Raw genomic sequence first — 26,505 nt, 5'->3', positions numbered from 1 at the left:
CAGCGAGGTCCTCCTCCTGATGTCAGCGAGGTCCTCTTCCTGATGTCAGTGAGGTCCTCTTCCTGCTGTCAGCGAGGTCCTCTTCCTGCTGTCAGCGAGGTCCTCTTCCTGCTGTCAGCGAGGTCCTCTTCCTGATGTCAGTGAGGTCCTCTTCCTGATGTCAGTGAGGTCCTCTTCCTGCTGTCAGCGAGGTCCTCTTCCTGCTGTCAGCGAGGTCCTCTTCCTGATGTCAGTGAGGTCCTCTTCCTGATGTCAGTGAGGTCCTCTTCCTGATGTCAGTGAGGTCCTCTTCCTGCTGTCAGTGAGGTCCTCTTCCTGCTGTCAGCGAGGTCCTCTTCCTGTTGTCAGCGAGGTTCTCTTCCTGATGTCAGTGAGGTCCTCTTCCTGCTGTCAGTGAGGTCCTCTTCCTGTTGTCAGCGAGGTCCTCCTCCTGTTGTCAGTGAGGTCCTCTTCCTGCTGTCAGTGAGGTCCTCTTCCTGTTGTCAGCGAGGTCCTCCTCCTGATGTCAGCGAGGTCCTCTTCCTGCTGTCAGTGAGGTCCTCTTCCTGATGTCAGTGAGGTCCTCTTCCTGCTGTCAGTGAGGTCCTCTTCCTGTTGTCAGTGAGGTCCTCTTCCTGTTGTCAGCGAGGTCCTCCTCCTGTTGTCAGTGAGGTCCTCTTCCTGCTGTCAGTGAGGTCCTCTTCCTGTTGTCAGCGAGGTCCTCCTCCTGATGTCAGCGAGGTCCTCTTCCTGTTGTCAGCGAGGTCCTCCTCCTGATGTCAGCGAGGTCCTCTTCCTGATGTCAGTGAGGTCCTCTTCCTGCTGTCAGCGAGGTCCTCTTCCTGCTGTCAGCGAGGTCCTCTTCCTGATGTCAGCGAGGTCCTCTTCCTGCTGTCAGCGAGGTCCTCTTCCTGATGTCAGTGAGGTCCTCTTCCTGATGTCAGTGAGGTCCTCTTCCTGCTGTCAGCGAGGTCCTCTTCCTGCTGTCAGCGAGGTCCTCTTCCTGATGTCAGTGAGGTCCTCTTCCTGATGTCAGTGAGGTCCTCTTCCTGCTGTCAGTGAGGTCCTCTTCCTGCTGTCAGCGAGGTCCTCTTCCTGTTGTCAGCGAGGTTCTCTTCCTGATGTCAGTGAGGTCCTCTTCCTGCTGTCAGTGAGGTCCTCCTCCTGTTGTCAGTGAGGTCCTCTTCCTGCTGTCAGTGAGGTCCTCTTCCTGTTGTCAGCGAGGTCCTCCTCCTGATGTCAGCGAGGTCCTCTTCCTGCTGTCAGTGAGGTCCTCTTCCTGATGTCAGTGAGGTCCTCTTCCTGCTGTCAGTGAGGTCCTCTTCCTGCTGTCAGTGAGGTCTTCTTCCTGCTGTCAGTGAGGTCCTCTTCCTGCTGTCAGTGAGGTCCTCTTCCTGCTGTCAGTGAGGTCCTCTTCCTGTTCCTGCCACGTGGTGAAAGAAAGAAAAACAGGGCATGTCTTTTGCTCACTCCCCCCTCCCCATCTCCATCCTCCCCCCAGTCTGTGTGACCTTGCACCAGTCTCTGTGACCTTGGAGAGCGAGCGGCTGTAGTACCGTCAAGCATTCTGGGACATAGCAAACCAGACAGTCATATTGAGGGCACAGAGATGGAGAGATAGAGGTTTGGGGGAAGACTGGAGAAAGAAGGGAGGCGCAAACAGGCAACGTATGTGCTGTGTGTGTCGTCATGTCTATGTATGCGTTGAAGGGATACTGTCAAATGAAATATACAGTAATACAATGAAATGCAGGGAGTGGCGAACTAGTGATACGAGTGGTCTTTGAGATGAAGAAATCAATAGCTCTGAAGGAGATCTGTGTCTAGGCATGATAGTGTCTTAATAAGGGTTAATATCTCATTGGCTCTCACTAACGTTCTATATGGGAACAGGCTGACTGCCTCAGCTCACGGAAACCATGGCAACCACCAGAGAATCTGAAACACACTTTATTGACTTGGATTAGTAATCAAATTGAAAAGTGTTCAATTGCAAATAGCATTTGTCGTTGAAGTTTAATTTCCTACGGTAAGGGATTTAGGATATATTTTTTTGTTCAGGTTTGTGTGCCAGTGACTGTGAAACACAAAGTAGCTTGGTTGAGCTACTTTGTGTTAATTGCCTATTTGAAAATGTATCCATCTCACAAAAAAGGTTTAAGTGTGCAGTAAGAAAATGTTGATATCAGCTATAAATAAACACTTCTTAACATCAACACACTCTGAAGCTCAAACGACATTTAGCTCCATGTTAAAACAACATCCACCTCCATATTAAAACAACATTCACCTCCATATTAAAACAACATTCACCTCCATATTAAAACAACAACCACCTCCATATTAAAACAACATTCACCTCCATATTAAAACAACATTCACCTCCATATTAAAACAACAACCACCTCCATATTAAAACAACATCCACCTCCATATTAAAACAACAACCACCTCCATATTAAAACAACATCCACCTCCATATTAAAACAACATCCACCTCCATATTAAAACAACATTCACCTCCATATTAAAACAACATCCACCTCCATATTAAAACAACAACCACTTCCATATTTGTAACGTGGACGCTGGGATTTGGGAAGCAAGTGTAGGTGGTGAGTTTAATAATAATCGGCACAATACAAGAAACACGAGTAGAATACAGACATGAAAGACATAGCCAATACTGCCTGGGGAAGGAACCTAAGGGATGCTAGATAAAGGGGAGGTAATGAGTAATGGGGTCCAGGTGTGTCTGTTGATGAAGCGCGGGTGCACGTAATGATGAATGCCAGGATTGGTGGTTAGTAAGTCGAATCCCGGAGGTGAGGAGTGGGAGTAGACGTGACAATATTAAAACATCTACCTGTCTCTCCCTCTCACATTTTGTCAGGAAATGCAGCTCTGTCTTGGGTTCTGCTGTGGTGCAGTGGTTGCACAGCCTTTCATCTACTGGGAGCTAGGTTTTCCTGTCTCTTCTCAATGGCAAGGCTGTGCCCACTAAGCCTGGACTTTGTCAAGGTTTTCCTAAAGTTTGCAATGGTGAACTGTCGATTTAGGGCCAGATAGTACTGCATTTTGCTTTGTTATTCCCAGTAGGTAATGTAGTTTTGTTTTGACTGTGTTGTAATTTGGTTTATTCTGATTGATTGGATATTCTGGTCCTGAGGCTTCAGTATGTTAGTAGAACAGGTTTGTGAACTCATTATGTAATATGTTTTACCCCCTAAGCTATAAAAATAAATAAAGAGATTTGCAAATTCTATATATGAACTTCCAGTAATTTATTGGGTAAAACACCAACATTTCGGCTTCGGAGTGCCTTCTTCGGAGTGCCTTCTTCGGAGTGCCTTCTTCAGGGTGCCTTCTTCAGGGTGTCTTCTTCAGGGTGTCTTCTTCAGGGTGCCTTCTTCGGAGTGCCTTCTTTGGGGTGCCTTCTTCGGAGTGCCTTCTTCGGGGTGCCTTCTTCGGGGTGCCTTCTTCAGGGTGATGCCGAAACGTTGGTGTTTTACCCAATAAATTACTTGGTAGTTTATATATAGAGTTTACGACTCTCTTTATTTATTTTGATAGTTTACAGTTTATTCGCCGTTAGTCAGCACCTCCACACTAAATTATTTTCTCTGGGCACCAGCTCATGCTTTTTATTATCTTAGGTTTTACACCCTACACCACTTTTAGTAACTTTGTTAAATTTCTTATAATTTTTAAATCTGTATCAAACCAGTTGTCATGTTTATTTTATTTTTATTTAGCCTTTATTTAACTAGGCAAGTCAGTTAAGAAAACATTCTTATTTGCAATGACGGCCTACCCCCGCCAAACCTGGACGATGCTGGGCCAATTGTGCGCCGCCCTATGGGACTCCCAATCACAGCCGGATGTGATGCAGCCTGGATTCAAACCAGGGACTGCAGTGACGCAAACTCTTTTGCACTGAGACGCAGTGCCTTAGACCACTTTGGTGTGGTCTTTAAAATAAATGGTTTTAATCCATTTTAGTTGTGCTTCTTTACTGTGAGTGGATGTGATGTCCAGAAAGTTTGGATTTTGGGGTTCATTGTTGCTTTCTGTGCTATTTTGGGCCCATCTGTATGAATTTCTGATGTTGTACAGCTTACTGGGCTGTGAATGTGTGGTTGTTCCCATGTCTGTTCTTTTGAGGAACAAGGTAATTTGGCTGTGATCATACAGAGGTGTTAGTGGCTTGACAGGGAATGAGCTGGGAGAGAAAGGGTCAATGTCTGTAATCACATAGTCTACTGTACTGTGGCCAAGAGGTGAGCAGTAGGTGAATCTCCCCAAAGAGTCCCCCCGTAACCTACCATTGACAAAGTACAGACCAGGGCTGCAACAGATCCCTTCTGTTTTTGTTGACGGTGCTGTCATTGTTGTTTCTATGGTGGAGATTAAGACAGAAACAGTATGGCCTGTAATGATGCTGTCCCCTCGTGTGGTCTGTCACTGTTGTTTCTATGGGGGAGATGAAGACAGTTAGAGACAGTATGGCCTGTAATAAAGCTGTCCCCTCGTGTGCTCGTTAGATCAGGTAGTGTTCCTGTGCGCGCATTTGTGTCCCCACACATGAGCACATTTCCCTGGGCCTGGAAATGGCACGTCTCTTCCTCAAGGTTGGAGAAGATCTCCTCTGAGTAATATGGAGATTCTGAGGGGGGGGGGGGGATCTCCTCTGAGTAATATGGAGATTCTGAGGGGGGGGGGGATATTGCGCAAATGAACACATTTTTCTGTCAGCACAATTTTTTCTCCCCGTTTTAACCAAATGTGATATTTACCCATTTTGAGGGGATCGATTTTGAGGTGGATCTCTCTCTCTCTCTTGCGCACACTCAATTCAATTAAATTCAAGGGGCTTTATTGGCATGAGAAACATATGTTAACATTTCCAAAGCAAGTGAAGTAGATAATAAACAAAAGTGAAATAAACAACAAAATTAACAGTCAACATTATACTCACAGAAGTTCCAAAAGAATAAAGACATTTCAAATGTCATATTATATACAGTGGGTAGAACAAGTATTTGATACACTGCCGATTTTGCAGGTTTTCCTACTTACAAAGCATGTAGAGGTCTGTAATTTTTTAAATCATAGGTACACTTCAACTGTGAGAGATGGAATCTAAAACAAAATTCCAGAAAATCACATTGTATGAGTTTTTTTTAAGAAGCCCTCCTGTTCTCCACTCATTAATTAATTTGCATTTTATTGCATGGCCAAGACATAATCAGGGATTATTTGATGCACAACTGGGATCAGACAAAGGCAAATAGCAGAACTTAATATTTGGTACAGAAACCTTTCAATGATTTGCCCAGAACTACAAGAGATCAATGACCTGAAGAGAGCTGGGACCACAGTTCAAAGAAAACCTGTAACACACTAGTGGATTTTGACCAGGTTTGCCCATAAATGACCATCTGATTAAAATTACAGACCTCTCCAATGCTTGTTTTTGTCCCAAGAAAACATGGAGGAAAACCTGCAACATCGGCAGTGTATCAAATACTTGTTCTCCCCACTGTATATATATATATATACAGTGTTGTAACAATGTGCAAATAGTTAAAGTACAAAAGGGGGAAAAAATAAACATAAATATGGGTTGTATTTACAATGGTGTTTGTTCTTCACTGGTTGCCCTTTTCTTGTGGCAACAGGTCACACATCTTGCTGCTGTGATGGCACACTGTGGTATTTCACCCAGTAGATATGGGAGTGTTTCAAAATTGGATTTGTTTTCAAATTCTTTGTGGATCTGTGTAATCTGAGGGAAGTATGTCTCTAATATGGTCATACATTTGGCAGGAGGTCAGGAAGTGCATCTCAGTTTCCACCTCATTTGGTGGGCATTATGCACATAGCCTGTCTTCTCTTGAGAGCCAGGTCTGCCTTCGGCGGCCTTTCTCAATAGCAAGGCTATGCTCACAGAGTCTGTACGTAGTCAAAGCTTTCCTTAAGTTTGGGTCAGTCACAGTGGTCAGGTATTCTGCCAATGTATACTCTCTGTTTAGAGTCAAATAACATTCTAGTTTGCTCTGTTTTTTGTTGTTGATTCTTTCCAATCAGTCAATTAATTATATTTGAGTTTTCTCATGATTTGGTTGGGTCTAATTGTGTTGCTGTCCTGGGGCTCTGTGGGGTCTGTTTGTGTTTGTGAACAGAGCCCCAGGAACAGCTTGCTTAGGGGACTCTTCTCCAGGTTCATCTCTCTGGAGGCGATGGCTTTGTTTGGGAATCGCTTCCTTTCAGGCGGTTGTAGAATTTAACGGCTCTTTTCTTGATAATTAGTGGGTATCGGCCTAATTCTGCTCTGCATGCATTATTTGGTGTTCTACGTTGTACACTGAGGATATTTTTGCAGAATTCTGCGTGCAGTCTCAATTTGGTGTTTGTCCCATTTAGTGAATTCTTGGTTGGTGAGAGGACCCCAGACCTCACAACCATAAAGGGCAATGGGTTCTATAACTGATTTAAGTATTTTTAGCCAGATCCCAATTGGTATGTTGAATGTTGCCTTGTCTCTCAGATTGTTCACAGCTTTGTGGAAGTTACCTGTGGCACTGATGTTTAAGCCGAGGTATGTATAGTTTTTTGTGCTCTAGGGCAACGGTGTCTTGATGGAATTTGTATTTGTGGTCCTTGGCGACTGGACCTTTTTTGGAACACCATTATTTTGGTCTTACTGAGATTTACAGTCAGGGCCCAGGTCTGACAGAATCTGTGTAGAAGATCTAGGTGCTGCTGTAGGCCCTCCTTGGTTGGGGACAGTCTTTTCTCTCCCCCTTTCTCTCCTCCCCTCTCTCTCCTCCCCTCTCTCTCCTCCCCCCTCTCTCTCCTCCCCCTTCTCTCTCCTCCTCCTCTCTCTCCTCATCCTCTCTCTCCTCCTCCTCTCTCTGCTCCCCCTCTCTCCTCCCCCTCCTCTCTCTCCTCCTCCTCTCTCCCTCCTCCTCTCTCTCATCCCCCCTCTCTCTCTCTCTCTCCTCATCCTCTGTCCTCCTCTCTCTCCTCCTCCGCTCTCTCCTCCCTTCTCTCTCCTCCCCCTCTCTCTCCTCCCCCTCTCTCTCCTCCCCTCTCTCTCTCCTCCCCTTTCTCTCCTCCCTCTCTCTCCTCCCCTCTCTCTCCTCCCCCTCTCTCTCCTCCCCCTCTCTCTCCTCCCCCTCTCTCTCTCCTCCTCTCTCTCCTCATCCTCTCTCTGCTCCCCCTCTCTCCTCCCCCTCCTCTCTCTCCTCCTCCTCTCTCCTCCTCCTCTCTCTCATCCCCCCCTCTCTCTCTCTCTCTCTCTCCTCATCCTCTGTCCTCCTCTCTCTCCTCCTCTCTCTTCTCCTCCTCCGCTCTCTCCTCCCTTCTCTCTCCTCCCCCTCTCTCTCCTCCCTCTCTCTCTCCTCCTCTCTCTCCTCCCCCTCTCTCTCCTCCCCCTCTCTCCTCCTCCTCTCTCTCCTCCCCCTCTCTCTCCTCCCTCCTCTCTCTCCTCCCCCTCTCTCTCCTCCCCCTCTCTCTCCCCATCCTCTCTCTCCTCGTCCTCTCTCCTCCTCCCTTCTCTCTCCTCCCTTTCTCTCTCCTCCCCCTCTCTCCCCCCACCCTCTCTCTCCTCCTCCTCTCTCTCCTCCCCCTCTCATCCCCCTCTCTCTCCTCCTCCTCTCGCTCCTCCTCCTCTCGCTCCTCATCCCTCTCTCTCCTCCTCCTCTCGCTCCTCATCCTCTCTCTCCTCATCCTCTCTCTCCTCATCCTCTCTCTCCTCATCCTCTCTCTCCTCCTCCTCTCTCCTTCTCCTCCTCTCTCCTCCCCCTCTCTCCTCCTCCTCTCCTCCTCCTCCCTCCTCCTCCTCTCTCTCTTCCCCCTCTCTCTCCTCATCCTCTCTCTCCTCATCCTCTCTCTCCTCTCCTCTCTCCTCCCCCTCTCTCTCCTCCCCCTCTCTCTCCTCCCCCTCTCTCTCCTCCCCCTCTCTCCTCCCCCTCTCTCTCCTCCCCCCTCTCTCTCCTCCCCTCTCTCCTCCCCTCTCTCCTCCCCCTCTCTCTCCTCCCCCTCTCTCTCCTCCCCCCTCTTTCCTCATCGTCTCTCCTCCATCCTCTCTCCTCATCCTCTCTCCTCCCCCTCTCTCTCCTCCCCCTCTCTCTCCTCCCCCTCTCTCTCCTCATCGTCTCTCCTCATCCTCTCTCCTCCCCCTCTCTCTCCTCCCCCTCTCTCTCCTCCCCCTCTCTCTCCTCTCCCCTACCTCTCCTCCTCCTCTCTCTCCTCCATCCTCTCTCTCCTCCTCCCCTCTCTCTCCTCCCTCCTCTCTCTCTATGATTCTCAGCTCACTGTAAAAGTACATCCATGTTGCTGGGTCACGGTGACCTATGGTATCCTCCTACTGCAGAGAGATGATACAGGCAAACATACACACACACGTTGCAAAGTGGTTTTGTAGCGTTGCTGAACGTGCACATTGTCTTCTAGGAAATGGTGTTCTCCTGAGGTGGCGTGGCAACTGACCTTGTGGGATTCAGATGAATCAAATTCCCCTGGCAAACACCATGGTTACATTATCAACCCTTTCACCGGTGGTCACACCTGCAAGCAGTGGAAAAGGGGAATTGATAAGTAACCGAAGTTACTGTTTGGTTAGGTAACCGTAGGTACTGTTTGGTTAGGGATCAGTAATGTTAATGATTTCACACAGTTGTTATGGTTATGCTAGTTTCATTCAAGTTATGTCATAATTGTTCATAACAGGTTCAATGTTGTAATTTTTCTGTACCTGCTTGGGTAGGTTTCTTTCTCAGGAAGCGAGATTCTACTTGATTGGTTGTGAAATTTGGTAAATTGTGCAAGGGGAAATAAACTCATCGTAGTCTGTTCCAGGAAGAAGGTTGTCATGGCAGGGAGAGTGATTAGGTTAGCCTCTCTCTCTCTCTCTGTCTCTCTCTCTCTCTGTCTCTCTCTCTGTCTCTCTCTCTCTCTCTCTCTCTGTCTCTCTCTCTGTCTCTCTCTCTCTCTCTCTCTCTGTCTCTCTCTCTCTCTCTCTCTGTCTCTCTCTCTCTGTCTCTCTCTCTGTCTCTCTCTCTCTGTCTCTCTCTGTCTCTCTCTCTCTGTCTCTCTCTCTCTGTCTCTCTCTCTCTCTGTCTCTCTCTCTCTGTCTCTCTCTCTCTCTCTCTCTGTCTCTCCCTCCCTCTCTCTTCTCCCAAGTCGTTCCGGCTTTCTGTTTAACTCCACCCTTTCTGTCCCTCCCTCTGCCCCCCCTTCTGGTGACAGTCATTCAGGCAGGTTGACCTCGTCTTAGCTCCACCCCTCCTGTTCACCTGGCGCTCGGCCCAGAATGTTGCTTCCGCCCGCTCTCATTGGTCCCCCCTCACACCCTGCTTGTGAGAAAGGGAAATGACCGCCCTTCCCTCCACTTCCCTCTCTCTCTCTCTCTCTCTCTCTGCCACTCTCCCTCTCTTCGTCACCTTCTTGCTCTGTCTCTCTCTCTCTCTCGCTTTCTTTCTCTTTCTAAATAGATTTAACACAGCTGGTTGTGCAGTGCTCAACTGTAAGTGATATGGGGTTTGATTTGATTTTCCGACTCGGACCAGAAACGCTGGTAGTTGTGAAAGGGTGCTTTGTACAGGCTGTGTTTGGAATGGCGTGGTGTGTGTGTGTGTGTTTGGAATGGTGTGGTGTGTGTGTGTGTGTTTGGAATGGCGTGGTGTGTGTGTGTGTGTTTGGAATGGCGTGGTGTGTGTGTGTGTTTGGTGTGTGTGTGTGTGTGTTTGGAATGTGGTGTGTGTGTGTGTGTGTTTGGAATGGCGTGGTGTGTGTGTGTGTGTTTGAATGTGTGTGTGTGTGTGTTTGGAATGGTGTGTGTGTGTGTGTGTGTGTGTTTGGAATGGCGTGGTGTGTGTGTGTCTGGGGAGTGCTGGAGAGTGAACGTTTTGTTTGTTTTAGCAGACACCCCTGCATGGCTGACATTATTACACATGATCCGTTCCCACAGCTGCATAGATGAGCTCTATAGATTGAAGAGAATGACTAAGGGAAAGCAGCATGCTCTTGGGAAACATCATACCATGTTCTAGAGGTTTTCACTGAGGAATGAATGAAGGCAGAAATCAACTCTAAATCGATTCTGTGGAAGGATAGAACACCAAGCTAACCTCTCTCTCTCTTCCTGTCTTTCTCTCTCGACAGAGGAAGTGCCTTCCCTGACGTCTACTGCAGCTTCCATCCGCTTCTAAAGCCAAAGCTCCGCCCCTCTCCCCACCCCACTTTGCCTCGCTTGCTGCCACGGTAACGCGAGCACAAGGACACCAACCACACACGTCATCCCGGCCCACGCCTAGAACTCACGCCCAGACCTGCACCCTCCTTCAGCTCCAGCCTCCACCAGCCCTCCCATACTACTGCTCCAGCTCCAGCCTCCAGCCCTATCATCACCAGGCCTCCAGCCCTATCATCACCAGGCCTCCAGCCCTATCATCACCAGGCCTCCAGCCCTATCATCACCAGGCCTCCAGCCCTATCATCACCAGGCCTCCCATACCACTGCTCCAGCTCCAGCCTCCAGCCCTATCATCACCAGGCCTCCAGCCCTATCATCACCAGGCCTCCCATACCACTGCTCCAGCTCCAGCCTCCAGCCCTATCATCACCAGGCCTCCAGCCCTATCATCACCAGGCCTCCAGCCCTATCATCACCAGACCTCCAGCCCTATCATCACCAGGCCTCCCATACCATTGCTCCAGCCTCCAGCCCTATCATCACCAGGCCTCCAGCTCCAGCCTCCAGCCCTCCCATACCACGCTACCCCACAAAGCCTCTCTCCTTTTGGGGCGAGCCTCTCAATCAGTCTCCTCCGTTTCTCTGATCTCCATAGATTTACATTCAGTCACAGCCTGCAGCACTACTGTATCCAGAAGAGCAGGATCTGAAGTCTGGCAGCTGGATTGTTGGTGAGAGACAAGTTGAGACAGACAGAGAGGGGTAGAGAAATTCTCCGTCGGGATTATTGGCTGTTGAGTGTGTTCTCGATGCTCTAAGCAAAGGGAATGTCCCAATAAACATTGTGACAATACATTTCATCCATCGCCTCGACACGTTTGTTGGAATCTTTCGGAGAATAAGGAAGAGGAGATTTACCTGTCTCCAACCAAAGGACACACACACACACGTCACGCTTTAGCCCCGATTCGGCCGGATCACTATTATTTTCCTGGACTGTCTCGGTCACCATGGCACACATGAGCATGGCACACATGCGCGACACTAAGTGGCTGACACTGGAGGTGTGTCGGGAGTTCCAGAGAGGCACGTGCTCGCGCTCCGACCAGGAGTGTAAGTTCGCCCACCCGGCCAAGAGTTGCCAGGTGGAAAACGGCCGAGTCATCGCCTGCTTCGACTCGCTCAAGGTAAGAAGGAAGGAGATACGTTACAGTGGGGGATGGAATCATTAGTCTAAACAGTTGTAAACAGTTGCGTTTTGCAACAAGTTCCTCCCCATTTCGTTCCATTTGCATCCGGAATGAAGCTATAGGCTACAACCATACATGGTGCTGTGCTTTGATTGGTTGGCATACAAGAAGATCAGGGGGGGGGGGGTTAAGGTAAGAAGGAAGGAGATCTGACACAGGGTGAAGCTATGGGGTATGACCATACATGGTGGTGTGATTTGATTGGCTGGCGTACAGAAAGGAGAAATTCATTGTTTTATTCTCTCATTAGTTGTTTGTCAGGCGTTAGAAACGAATGTCTTCCTGGGGTCCACGTGCAAACAGGCACAACATGTGATCTGAAGGCTACGTACTGTCAGCCAATGTACATGACCCCGACTACCAAATATCAGCACTACAAGTTTGCACTTATAAGAGTGTTCAGGCGTGGCACAAGGTCTGCTCCATGGAGAAGTCAAGAGATCAACCCACTTCACACACACACACACACACACACACACACACACCCCATCTGGCTCCTGTATGACATGTGCTCTCTCTAGCCTCACCCACTTCTGGTCATGTGACTGGCACATGTGACGGGGTGGGAAGCAGATGGGTGAAGGAGGGAGGCATGCTTACACCCCTCCAGATTCGGAAAGGGCAAAGTTACAGATGTAACTTGCTGATATTTTCTGTCTAGGGTGCGAGGAAGTGGGGAAGTGGAGCAGATTTGGAAAGGGTTCAATTGCACCTCAGTTCCAGTCAGTTTAGGAAACCTACTGACATCCAACGTATAGCTTAAAAACACTCAGAAACCGCAAACTGCTGTTTTCAACGTATGAATTTAACACAAGGTGATGATTGCTGTTACATGTTGCAAGTGCTATCTATCTACCTCCATCCCTCCCCTCCCTCCCCATCCAGCCCTCTCTCTCTCTCTCGCTCTCCCTCCCTCTCCCTCGCTCTCCCTCCCTCTCTCTCTCTCTCTCTCTCTCTCACTCTCTCACACTCTCTCTCTCTCACTCTCTCACACTCTCTCTCTCTCACTTTCACTCCCTCTCCCTCTCACTTTCACTCTCTCTCTCTCACTCTCTCACTCTCTCTCTCTCACTCTCTCACTCTCTCTCTCTCTCACTTTCACTCCCTCTCCCTCTCACTTTCACTCTCTCTCTCTCTCTCTCTCTCTCTTTCTCCCTCTCTCTCCCTCTCTCTCTCTCTCCCTCTCCCTCCATATCTAGTGCAGAGTGTAAAGAGCAGAGCTGAAACTGAGCTGGGGAAAGGGGCGGGTAGCAGGGAGGGTATAGCGTCATGGTGAAGCTTTCAGTCAGTCGTCTCATCACTTCCTGTGCTTCAGCCTTGGGGCAGCGAGGGGGAAGGGGGTGCAGGGGAGGGGGGGCATGGTACTCTGTAATTTTCCATCTATTTTTAAGCGCCAGCAGAAAGGCAAACACATCTCTTTCTCTCTTTCTCTCTCTTCCACTCGCTCTCTGTTTTTCTCTCGCTCTATCTCTGAAGATCTGTAGAGATGGGAGGACCGACCTCTCCTCTTGGGCCTGACTCAAGGTTCTTGCTTCTGTCCAAGACATCACACACACACACACACATACACAGTCTCTTCCACCATGCCTCCCTTCCCTGAGGGACTTGGGATCATAAAGAATATTAGAGATGTTCTACAGGAACATAAAAAACTTACACCCTGTTTTCCCCAGTGATTGTTTTCCCTTGGTTCTTGGCCAGGGCAGCTCAGGGCAGCTCAGGGCAGAGAAGAGCAGAGTAGGGTTGTGTGAGCTGATTCTGAGGGCTTGTTCACTACCAGATGTGGACAGAGGAACATTGTCTGGGTACTGCAGCTCTGAGCTAGGCTGAGTAGTGTACTTCTTCACCAGCCAGTACTGGGTCAGAGGCTGGCGATGTTGAACCTGTCGACACTGTGCCACACACACACACACACACACACACACACACAGGCCAGAGTGATTAAAGGTACAGTGTTCTTTCCCTTTGACAGGCAGAGCTGCCAGAGGCCTCTGGTCCAGCAAGTGACCCAATAGAACTGGCTCACTGATCCAACTCTGTCCTCAGTGACCAGACAGAGCTATAGAATGATAGAGCTGTTATCTGTGGAGGGAGGAGGGATGAGTAACACAGGGAAGGGGGAGAGATGTGAACGTGGCAAGGGGATGGGATATGATATGTCATCAGACAAGAGAATGAGGAGAGGTGCTCCATTTCACAGCAGAGAAAGGTCAGCAATTGGAAAATTGTGTCTGGCAGGCATAGAAAGAGAGAGAGAGAGAGAGCGAGAGAGAGAGCGCGAGAGAGAGAGAGCGAGAGAGAGAGAGAGCGAGAGAGAGAGAGCGAGAGAGAGAGCGAGAGAGAGAGGGGGAGAGAGAGGGAGAGAGAGAGCGAGAGAGAGGGAGAGAGAGAGAGGAGGGAGAGAGAGGAGGGAGAGAGGGAGAGAGAGAGCGAGAGAGAGCGAGAGAGAGAGGTTTTTTGGGGTGAATGTGAGGAGAGCGGGCTGTTTTAGGAGCTTGGGCTTCCTTACAGCCTGGTGTGTGAATGAGAGGCCAGGGATCTTTTAACCATTTGGCCAGTGTTTCCACATGGTAATGAAAAACATAACAACAGAGGAAAAGACAAGGAGAGGAAGAGAGGAACAGAGGAGAGGATGAGAGAGAGGAAAAGAAAAACCTCATTGTGGAAAACCACAATGCAGAAAGAGAGAGAGGCGGGAAATAGGTAGTGATGGGGACCCGCTGACTGCACACACACACACATACACATACACACACACATACACACGTATACACACACACACACGTACACACACACACGTACACACACACGTACACACACACACACACATACACACTCTTTTCCTCGTGAGAGAGGATCGACCTTCTTCCAGGGTGCATAATTAGCCTCACATAATCACCACAGCAGAGCAGGTCACACCCCTAACAGACACAGAGAAGGTCACTCCCCTAACAGACACAGAGGAGGTCACTCCCCTAACAGACACAGAGGAGGTCACTCCCCTAACAGACACAGAGGAGGTCACTCCCCTAACAGACACAGAGGCGGTCACTCCCCTAACAGACACATAGAGGAGGTCACACCCCTAACAGACACAGAGGAGGTCACACCCCTAACAGACACAGAGGAGGTCACTCCCCTAACAGACACAGAGGCGGTCACACCGCTAACAGACGCAGAGCAGAGGTCACTCCCCTAACAGACACAGAGGAGGTCACTCCCCTAACAGACACAGAGGAGTTCACTCCCCTAACAGACACATAACAGAGGTCACTCCCCTAACAGACACAGAGGAGGTCACTCCCCTAACAGACACAGAGGAGGTCACTCCCCTAACAGACACAGAGGAGGTCACTCCCCTAACAGACACAGAGGCGGTCACTCCCCTAACAGACACAGAGGCGGTCACTCCCCTAACAGACACAGAGGCGGTCACTCCCCTAACAGACACAGAGGCGGTCACTCCCCTAACAGACACAGAGGCGGTCACTCCCCTAACAGACACATAACTAGATACCCACTCCTAAGCAAACCCTCTCTGTCCTCCTGTCCTCCATTCCCAGGCACAGTCCAGCACTGTGACATCTTTCCATCCCAAATAGTACCCTACCCCATTTATAGTGCACTACTTCTAAGCAGGGTCCATAAAGCTCTGAAGGGAATAGGGTGCCATTTGGGAGTCACACTTCCACCATACTCTTCATGGTTGTGGAAATACAATAGTCATTTCTGTCCTTTAAATAGCAGAACGGACTCACACACATGGACACACACACACACATGGACACACACACACACACACACATGGACACACACACACATGGACACACACACACATGGACACACACACACACATGGACACACACACACACATGGACACACATACACGGACACACACACACGGACACACACACATGGACACATACACACACATGGACACACACACACACATGGACACACAGACAGACAGACAGACAGACAGACAGACAGACAGACAGACAGACAGACAGACAGACACAGAGGAGGTCACTCTCCTAACACACACTCAAGAACACACACAAACACATTCATGCTCACACACTGAAGCGCATGTAAGGTTACATTCACTCACTGCATAATGCTCTCTCTGTATTCCCACACACACAGACAGACAGACAGACAGACAGACAGACAGACAGACAAAAGAGGTGAGTCAGAGAGCAGACCAGGTAACGGTCTGTCTGTCTGTCTGTCTGTGTCTGTGTCTGTGTCTGCCTGTCTGTAACTCTGTTCAGGCTCGTACAGACAGGTTGAATCTAAAGGAGTTGGTCAGAACTGAGCAGGGTGAGGTCATATAGCAGGCTAGCAGTGGCCCCTACTCCACTACCACAGACCCAGTTAAACACACTTGTCCAGCCTGTCAGTGGAAAGGTAAATATTTACACCACATTGACATACTTCAGCAATCTCCCCTTAACTAACCAGCCACACAGCCAGCAGGGAGCACGACAGCAGCAGCCCTACTCTGTGCTCTGTGCTTTGTACTCTCACTCTGCACTCTCACACTTTGTGATCTCAGTCTGTGCTCTGTGCTCTCACTCTGCACTCTGTACTCTCACACTGTGATCTCACTCTGTGCTCTGTGCTTTGTACTCTCACTCTGTGCTCTCACTCTGCACTCTGTGCTCTCACTCTGCACTCTCACTCTGTGATCTCACTCTGCACTCTGTGCTCTCACTCTGCACTCTCACTCTGTGATCTCACTCTGCACTCTGTACTCTGTGCTTTGTACTCTCACTCTGTGCTCTCACTCTGCACTCTGTGCTCTCACTCTGCACTCTCACTCTGTGATCTCACTCTGCACTCTGTACTCTGTGCTCTGTGCTTTGTACTCTCACTCTGTGCTCTCACTCTGTGCTCTGTGCTCTCACTCTGCACTCTGTACTCTGTGCTCTGCACTCTGTACTCTGTGCTCTGCACTCTGCACTCTGTACTCTGTACTCTCACTCTGTACTCTGTGCTCTGCACTCTGTACTCTCACTCTGTAATCTGTGCTCTGCACTCTGTGCTCTCACTCTGCACTCTGTACTCTGTGCTCTGCACTCTGCACTCTGTACTCTCACTCTGTACTCTGTGCTCTGCACTCTGTACTCTGCACTATCACTCTGTACTCTGTGCTCTGCACTCTGTACTCTCACTCTGTACTCTGTACTCTCACTCTGTACTCTGTGCTCTGTACTCTGTACTCTCACTCTGTACTCTGTGCTCTCACTCTGTGCTCTGTACTCTGTACTCTCACTCTGTACTCTGTGCTCTCACTCTGTACTCTCACTTTGTTCTCTACTCTCACTCTGTTCTGTGCTCTCACTCTGTACTCTGCACTCTATACTCTCACTCTGTACTCTGTACTCTGTGCTCTGTACTCTGTGCTCTGTACTCTCTTTCTGTACTCTGTGCTCTGTACTCTCACTCTGTACTCTGTACTCTCACTCTGTTCTCTGTGCTCTCACTCTGTACTCTGTGCTCTCACTCTGTACTCTGTACTCTCACTCTGTACTCTGTACTCTCACTCTGTTCTCTGTGATCCCACTCTGTTCTCTGTACTCTCACTCTGTACTCACTCTGTAATCTGTGCTCTGCACTCTGTGCTCTCACTCTGCACTCTGTACTCTGCACTCTCACTCTGTACTCTGTGCTCTCACTCTGTACTCTGCACTATGTACTCTGTACTCTGCACTCTATACTCTCACTCTGTACTCTGTACTCTGTGCTCTGTACTCTGTGCTCTGTGCTTTGTGCTTTGTGCTCTCTTTCTGTACTCTGTACTCTGTACTCTCACTCTGTACTCTCACTCTGTACTCTGTACTCTCACTCTGTTCCCTGTGCTCTCACTCTGTACTCTGTGCTCTCACTCTGTACTCTGTACTCTCACTCTGTACTCTGTACTCTCACTCTGTTCTCTGTGATCTCACTCTGTTCTCTGTACTCTCACTCTGTACTCACTCTGTAATCTGTGCTCTGCACTCTGTGCTCTCACTCTGCACTCTGTACTCTGCACTCTCACTCTGTACTCTGTGCTCTCACTCTGTACTCTGTGCTCTGCACTCTGTACTCTGTACTCTCACTCTGTACTCTGTACTCTGCACTATCACTCTGTACGCTGTACTATCACTCTGTACTCTGTACTCTGCACTATCACTCTGTACTCTGTACTATCACTCTGTACTCTGTACTATCACTCTGTACTCTGTACTATCACTCTGTACTCTGTACTATCACTCTGTACTCTGTGCTCTCACTCTGTACTCTGTGCTCTGTGCTCTGTACTCTGTACTCTGTGCTCTCACTGTGCACTCGCACTCTGTGCTCTGCACTCTATACTCTCACTCTGTACTCTGTGCTCTGCACTATGTACTCTGTACTCTCACTCTGTGCTCTCACTCTGTACTCTCACTCTGTGCTCTGTGCTCTCACTCTGTACTCTGTGCTCTGCACTCTGTGCTCTGCACTCTGTACTCTGTACTCTGCACTATCACTCTGTACTCTGTACTATCACTCTGTACTCTGTACTATCACTCTGTACTCTGTACTATCACTCTGTACTCTGTACTCTCACTCTGTACTCCGCACTATCACTCTGTACTCTCACTCTGTACTCTGCACTATCACTTTGTACTCTGTGCTCTGTACTCTGCACTCTCACTCTGTACTCTGTGCTCTCACTCTGTACTCTGTGCTCTGTACTCTGTACTCTGTGCTCTCACTCTGTACTCTGCACTATCACTCTGTACTCTGTGCTCTGTACTCTGTACTCTGTACTATCACTCTGTACTCTGTACTATCACTCTGTACTCTGTACTATCACTCTGTACTCTGTACTCTCACTCTGTACTCTGTACTATCACTCTGTACTCTGTACTATCACTCTGTACTCTGTACTCTGTACTCTCACTCTGTACTCTGTACTCTGTGCTCTGTACTCTGTACTCTCACTCTGTACTCTGTGCTCTCACTCTGTACTCTGTGCTCTGTACTCTCACTCTGTACTCTGCACTATCACTCTGTACTCTGTACTCTGTGCTCTGCACTCTGTGCTCTCACTCTGTACTCTGTGGTCCGCACTCTGTGCTCTGTGTCCTCACTCTGTTCTTTGTACTCTGTGCTCTGTACTCTGTGCTCTGTACTCTGTGCTCTGTACTCTGTGCTCTCACTCTGTACTCTCACTCTGTAATCTGTGCTCTGCACTCTGTGCTCTCACTCTGCACTCTGTACTCTGCACTATCACTCTGTACTCTGTGCTCTGTACTCTGTGGTCTGTACTCTGTACTCTGTGCTCTCACTCTGTACTCTGTGCTCTCACTCTGTACTCTGTACTCTATACTCTGTACTCTGTGCTCTCACTCTGTACTCTCACTCTGTAATCTGTGCTCTGCACTCTGTGCTCTCACTCTGTACTCTGTGCTCTGTACTCTGTGCTCTGTACTCTGTGCTCTGTACTCTGTACTCTGTACTCTCACTCTGTAATCTGTGCTCTCACTCTGCACTCTGTACTATCACTCTGTACTCTGCGCTCTCACTCTGTACTCTGTGCTCTGCACTCTGTACTCTGTACTCTCACTCTGTACTCTGTGCTCTCACTCTGTACTCTGTACTCAGTACTCTGTACTCTCACTTTTTACGCTGTGCTCTGTACTCTGTACTCTCACTCTGTTCTCTGTGCTCTCACTCTGTACTCTGTACTCTCACTCTGTGCTCTGTACTCTCACTCTGTGCTCTGTGTCCTCACTCTGTTCTCTGTACTCTGTGCTCTGTACTCTGTGCTCTGTACTCTGTGCTCTCACTCTGTACTCTCACTCTGTAATCTGTGCTCTGCACTCTGTGCTCTCACTCTGCACTCTGTACTCTGCACTATCACTCTGTACTCTGTGCTCTGTACTCTGTGGTCTGTACTCTGTGCTCTGTGCTCTCACTCTGTACTCTGTGCTCTCACTCTGTACTCTGTACTCTATACTCTGTACTCTGTGCTCTCACTCTGTACTCTCACTCTGTAATCTGTGCTCTGCACTCTGTGCTCTCACTCTGTACTCTGTGCTCTGTACTCTGTGCTCTGTACTCTGTGCTCTGTACTCTGTACTCTGTACTCTCACTCTGTAATCTGTGCTCTCACTCTGCACTCTGTACTCTGCACTATCACTCTGTACTCTGCGCTCTCACTCTGTACTCTGTGCTCTGCACTCTGTACTCTGTACTCTCACTCTGTACTCTGTGCTCTCACTCTGTACTCTGTACTCAGTACTCTGTACTCTCACTTTTTACGCTGTGCTCTGTACTCTGTACTCTCACTCTGTTCTCTGTGCTCTCACTCTGTACTCTGTACTCTCACTCTGTGCTCTGTACTCTCACTCTGTTCTCTGTGATCTCACTCTGTTCTCTGTACTCTCACTCTGTACTCACTCTGTAATCTGTGCTCTGCACTCTGTGCTCTCACTCTGCACTCTGTACTCTGTACTCTCACTCTGTACTCTCACTCTGTACTCTGTACTCTCACTCTGTTCCCTGTGCTCTCACTCTGTACTCTGTGCTCTCACTCTGTACTCTGTACTCTCACTCTGTACTCTGTACTCTCACTCTGTTCTCTGTGATCTCACTCTGTTCTCTGTACTCTCACTCTGTACTCACTCTGTAATCTGTGCTCTGCACTCTGTGCTCTCACTCTGCACTCTGTACTCTGCACTCTCACTCTGTACTCTGTGCTCTCACTCTGTACTCTGTGCTCTGCACTCTATACTCTGTACTCTCACTCTGTACTCTGTGCTCTCACTTTGTACTCTGTGCTCTGTACTCTGCACTCTCACTCTGTACTCTGTGCTCTCACTCTGTACTCTGTGCTCTGTACTCTGTACTCTGTGCTCTCACTCTGTACTCTGCACTATCACTCTGTACTCTGTGCTCTGCACTCTGTACTCTGTACTCTCACTCTGTACTCTGCACTATCACTCTGTACTCTGTACTATCACTCTGTACTCTGTACTCTCACTCTGTACTCTGCACTATCACTCTGTACTCTGTACTCTGTACTCTCACTCTGTACTCTGTGCTCTGTACTCTGTACTCTCACTCTGTACTCTGTGCTCTCACTCTGTACTCTGTGCTCTGTACTCTCACTCTGTACTCTGTGCTCTGTACTCTGTACTCTCACTCTGTACTCTGTGCTCTCACTCTGTACTCTGTGCTCTGTACTCTCACTCTGTACTCTGCACTATCACTCTGTACTCTGCACTGTAGCTCTGTACTCTGTGCTCTCACTCTGTACTCTGTACTCTGTGCTCTGTACTCTGTGCTCTGTACTCTGTGCTCTGTGCTCTGTGCTCTGCACTCTGTACTCTGTACTCTCACTCTGTACTCTGTACTCTCACTCTGTACTCTGTGCTCTCACTCTGTACTCTGTACTCAGTACTCTGTACTCTCACTTTTTACGCTGTGCTCTGTACTCTGTACTCTCACTCTGTTCTCTGTGCTCTCACTCTGTACTCTGTACTCTCACTCTGTGCTCTCACTCTGCACTCTCACTCTGTGCTCTGCACTCTATACTCTGTACTCTCACTCTGTACTCTGTACTCTCACTCTGTTCTCTGTGCTCTCACTCTGTACTCTCACTCTGTACTCTCACTCTGTTCTCTGTGATCTCACTCTGTTCTCTGCACTCTCACTCTGTACTCTGTGCTCTCACTCTGCACTCTCACTCTGTGATCTCACTCTGCACTCTGTACTCTGTGCTCTGTGCTTTGTACTCTCACTCTGTGCTCTCACTCTGCACTCTGTGCTCTCACTCTGCACTCTCACTCTGTGATCTCACTCTGCACTCTGTAGTCTGTGCTCTGTGCTTTGTACTCTCACTCTGTGCTCTCACTCTGTGCTCTGTGCTCTCACTCTGCACTCTGTACTCTGTGCTCTGCACTCTGTACTCTGTGCTCTGCACTCTGCACTCTGTACTCTGTACTCTCACTCTGTACTCTGTGCTCTGCACTCTGTACTCTCACTCTGTAATCTGTGCTGTGCACTCTGTGCTCTCACTCTGCACTCTGTACTCTGTGCTCTGCACTCTGCACTCTGTACTCTCACTCTGTACTCTGTGCTCTGCACTCTGTACTCTGCACTATCACTCTGTACTCTGTGCTCTGCACTCTGTACTCTCACTCTGTACTCTGTACTCTCACTCTGTACTCTGTACTCTGTACTCTCACTCTGTACTCTGTGCTCTCACTCTGTGCTCTGTACTCTGTACTCTCACTCTGTACTCTGTGCTCTCACTCTGTACTCTCACTTTGTTCTCTACTCTCACTCTGTTCTGTGCTCTCACTCTGTACTCTGCACTCTATACTCTCACTCTGTACTCTGTACTCTGTGCTCTGTACTCTGTGCTCTGTACTCTCTTTCTGTACTCTGTGCTCTGTACTCTCACTCTGTACTCTGTACTCTCACTCTGTTCTCTGTGCTCTCACTCTGTACTCTGTGTGCTCTCACTCTGTACTCTGTACTCTCACTCTGTACTCTCACTCTGTTCTCTGTGATCCCACTCTGTTCTCTGTACTCTCACTCTGTACTCACTCTGTAATCTGTGCTCTGCACTCTGTGCTCTCACTCTGCACTCTGCACTCTGCACTATGTACTCTGTACTCTGCACTCTATACTCTCACTCTGTACTCTGTACTCTGTGCTCTGTACTCTGTGCTCTGTGCTTTGTGCTTTGTGCTCTCTTTCTGTACTCTGTGCTCTCACTCTGCACTCTGTACTCTGTACTCTCACTCTGTACTCTCACTCTGTACTCTGTACTCTCACTCTGTTCCCTGTGCTCTCACTCTGTACTCTGTGCTCTCACTCTGTACTCTGTACTCTCACTCTGTACTCTGTACTCTCACTCTGTTCTCTGTGATCTCACTCTGTTCTCTGTACTCTCACTCTGTACTCACTCTGTAATCTGTGCTCTGCACTCTGTGCTCTCACTCTGCACTCTGTACTCTGCACTCTCACTCTGTACTCTGTGCTCTCACTCTGTACTCTGTGCTCTGCACTCTGTACTCTGTACTCTGTACTCTCACTCTGTACTCTGTACTCTGCACTATCACTCTGTACGCTGTACTATCACTCTGTACTCTGTACTCTGCACTATCACTCTGTACTCTGTACTATCACTCTGTACTCTACTATCACTCTGTACTCTGTACTATCACTCTGTACTCTGTACTATCACTCTGTACTCTGTGCTCTCACTCTGTACTCTGTGCTCTGTGCTCTGTACTCTGTACTCTGTGCTCTCACTGTGCACTCGCACTCTGTGCTCTGCACTCTATACTCTCACTCTGTACTCTGTGCTCTGTACTCTGTACTCTGTACTCTGTGCTCTCACTCTGTACTCTGTGCTCTGCACTATGTACTCTGTACTCTCACTCTGTGCTCTCACTCTGTACTCTCACTCTGTGCTCTGTGCTCTCACTCTGTACTCTGTGCTCTGCACTCTGTACTCTGTGCTCTGCACTCTGTACTCTGTACTCTGCACTATCACTCTGTACTCTGTACTATCACTCTGTACTCTGTACTATCACTCTGTACTATCACTCTGTACTCTGTACTCTCACTCTGTACTCTCACTCTGTAATCTGTGCTCTGCACTCTGTGCTCTCACTCTGCACTCTGTACTCTGCACTATCACTCTGTACTCTGTGCTCTGTACTCTGTGGTCTGTACTCTGTACTCTGTGCTCTCACTCTGTACTCTGTGCTCTCACTCTGTACTCTGTACTCTATACTCTGTACTCTGTGCTCTCACTCTGTACTCTCACTCTGTAATCTGTGCTCTGCACTCTGTGCTCTCACTCTGTACTCTGTGCTCTGTACTCTGTGCTCTGTACTCTGTGCTCTGTACTCTGTGCTCTGTACTCTGTACTCTGTACTCTCACTCTGTAATCTGTGCTCTCACTCTGCACTCTGTACTATCACTCTGTACTCTGCGCTCTCACTCTGTACTCTGTGCTCTGCACTCTGTACTCTGTACTCTCACTCTGTACTCTGTGCTCTCACTCTGTACTCTGTACTCAGTACTCTGTACTCTCACTTTTTACGCTGTGCTCTGTACTCTGTACTCTCACTCTGTTCTCTGTGCTCTCACTCTGTACTCTGTACTCTCACTCTGTGCTCTGTACTCTCACTCTGTGCTCTGTGTCCTCACTCTGTTCTCTGTACTCTGTGCTCTGTACTCTGTGCTCTGTACTCTGTGCTCTGTACTCTGTGCTCTCACTCTGTACTCTCACTCTGTAATCTGTGCTCTGCACTCTGTGCTCTCACTCTGCACTCTGTACTCTGCACTATCACTCTGTACTCTGTACTCTCACTCTGTAATCTGTGCTCTGCACTCTGTGCTCTCACTCTGTACTCTGTGCTCTGTACTCTGTGCTCTGTACTCTGTGCTCTGTACTCTGTACTCTGTACTCTCACTCTGTAATCTGTGCTCTCACTCTGCACTCTGTACTCTGCACTATCACTCTGTACTCTGCGCTCTCACTCTGTACTCTGTGCTCTGCACTCTGTACTCTGTACTCTCACTCTGTACTCTGTGCTCTCACTCTGTACTCTGTACTCAGTACTCTGTACTCTCACTTTTTACGCTGTGCTCTGTACTCTGTACTCTCACTCTGTTCTCTGTGCTCTCACTCTGTACTCTGTACTCTCACTCTGTGCTCTGTACTCTCACTCTGTTCTCTGTGATCTCACTCTGTTCTCTGTACTCTCACTCTGTACTCACTCTGTAATCTGTGCTCTGCACTCTGTGCTCTCACTCTGCACTCTGTACTCTGTACTCTCACTCTGTACTCTCACTCTGTACTCTGTACTCTCACTCTGTTCCCTGTGCTCTCACTCTGTACTCTGTGCTCTCACTCTGTACTCTGTACTCTCACTCTGTACTCTGTACTCTCACTCTGTTCTCTGTGATCTCACTCTGTTCTCTGTACTCTCACTCTGTACTCACTCTGTAATCTGTGCTCTGCACTCTGTGCTCTCACTCTGCACTCTGTACTCTGCACTCTCACTCTGTACTCTGTGCTCTCACTCTGTACTCTGTGCTCTGCACTCTGTACTCTGTACTCTCACTCTGTACTCTGTGCTCTCACTTTGTACTCTGTGCTCTGTACTCTGCACTCTCACTCTGTACTCTGTGCTCTCACTCTGTACTCTGTGCTCTGTACTCTGTACTCTGTGCTCTCACTCTGTACTCTGCACTATCACTCTGTACTCTGTGCTCTGCACTCTGTACTCTCACTCTGTACTCTGCACTATCACTCTGTACTCTGTACTATCACTCTGTACTCTGTACTCTGTACTCTCACTCTGTACTCTGCACTATCACTCTGTACTCTGTACTCTGTACTCTCACTCTGTACTCTGTGCTCTGTACTCTGTACTCTCACTCTGTACTCTGTGCTCTCACTCTGTACTCTGTGCTCTGTACTCTCACTCTGTACTCTGTGCTCTGTACTCTGTACTCTCACTCTGTACTCTGTGCTCTCACTCTGTACTCTGTGCTCTGTACTCTCACTCTGTACTCTGCACTATCACTCTGTACTCTGCACTGTAGCTCTGTACTCTGTGCTCTCACTCTGTACTCTGTGCTCTGTACTCTGTGCTCTGTACTCTGTGCTCTGTGCTCTGTACTCTGTGCTCTGCACTCTGTACTCTGTACTCTCACTCTGTACTCTGTGCTCTCACTCTGTACTCTGTACTCAGTACTCTGTACTCTCACTTTTTACGCTGTGCTCTGTACTCTGTACTCTCACTCTGTTCTCTGTGCTCTCACTCTGTACTCTGTACTCTCACTCTGTGCTCTCACTCTGCACTCTCACTCTGTGCTCTGCACTCTATACTCTGTACTCTCACTCTGTACTCTGTACTCTCACTCTGTTCTCTGTGCTCTCACTCTGTACTCTCACTCTGTACTCTCACTCTGTTCTCTGTGATCTCACTCTGTTCTCTGCACTCTCACTCTGTACTCTGTGCTCTCACTCTGTACTCTGTACTCTGTACTCTGTACTCTCACTCTGTTCTCTGTGCCCTCACTCTGTACACTGTACTCTGCACTATGTACTCTATACTCTCACTCTGTGCTCTGTGCTTTGTGCTCTGTGCTTTGTGCTCTGTGATCTCACTCTGTACTCTGTACTCTCACTCTGTACTCTGTGCTCTCACTCTGCACTCTGTTCTCTGTGATCTCACTCTGTGCTCTCACTCTGTACTCTGTACTCTGCACTCTGTACTCTCACTCTGTGCTCTCACTGTGCACTCGCACTCTGTGCTCTGCACTCTATACTCTCACTCTGTACTCTGTGCTCTGTACTCTGTACTCTGTACTCTGTGCTCTCACTCTGTACTCTCACTCTGTACTCTCACTCTGTGCTCTGTACTATCACTCTGTACTCTGTACTCTGTACTCTCACTCTGTACTCTGCACTATCACTCTGTACTCTGTACTCTGTACTCTGTACTCTCACTCTGTACTCTATACTCTGCACTCTGCACTCTGTGCTCTGTACTCTGTACTCTCACTCTGTACTCTGTGCTCTCACTCTGTACTCTGTGCTCTGTACTCTCACTCTGTACTCTGCACTATCACTCTGTACTCTGTACTCTGTGCTCTGCACTCTGTGCTCTCACTCTGTACTCTGTGGTCCGCACTCTGTGCTCTGTGTTCTCACTCTGTTCTCTGTACTCTGTGCTCTGTACTCTGTGCTCTGTACTCTGTGCTCTCACTCTGTACTCTCACTCTGTAATCTGTGCTCTGCACTCTGTGCTCTCACTCTGCACTCTGTACTCTGCACTATCACTCTGTACTCTGTACTCTGTGCTCTGTACTCTGTGCTCTGTACTCTGTGGTCTGTGCTCTGTACTCTGTACTCTGTGCTCTGTGCTCTCACTCTGTACTCTGTGCTCTCACTCTGTACACTGTACTCTGTACTCTGTGCTCTGTGCTCTCACTCTGTGCTCTGTGCTCTGTACTCTGTACTCTGTAATCTGTGCTCTGCACTCTGTGCTCTCACTCTGCACTCTG

The 26,505-nt window shown here is 48.7% G+C and overlaps 1 protein-coding gene across 8 annotated transcripts in view; it reads left to right on the top strand.

Annotated features, from left to right (window-relative positions):
- LOC115123975 (muscleblind-like protein 1) overlaps window positions 1-26,505 on the top strand; it is a 117,405-nt gene that overhangs the window by 40,683 nt on the left and 50,217 nt on the right. For all 8 annotated transcript variants that reach the window (XM_065013685.1, XM_065013686.1, XM_065013687.1 and 5 more), the window contains one exon: window positions 10,150-11,367. In XM_065013685.1, coding sequence (XP_064869757.1) covers window positions 11,191-11,367 — 177 coding nt within the window. In that variant the 5' untranslated portion in view covers window positions 10,150-11,190. The remainder of the gene's footprint in view (window positions 1-10,149; window positions 11,368-26,505) is intronic.

This window comes from Oncorhynchus nerka, linkage group LG9b (genome assembly GCF_034236695.1).
Source record: "Oncorhynchus nerka isolate Pitt River linkage group LG9b, Oner_Uvic_2.0, whole genome shotgun sequence".
Classification (NCBI taxonomy): domain Eukaryota; kingdom Metazoa; phylum Chordata; class Actinopteri; order Salmoniformes; family Salmonidae; genus Oncorhynchus; species Oncorhynchus nerka.
Note: the sequence above shows the minus strand (reverse complement) of the source record. Positions and strands in the feature narration are given on the sequence as shown.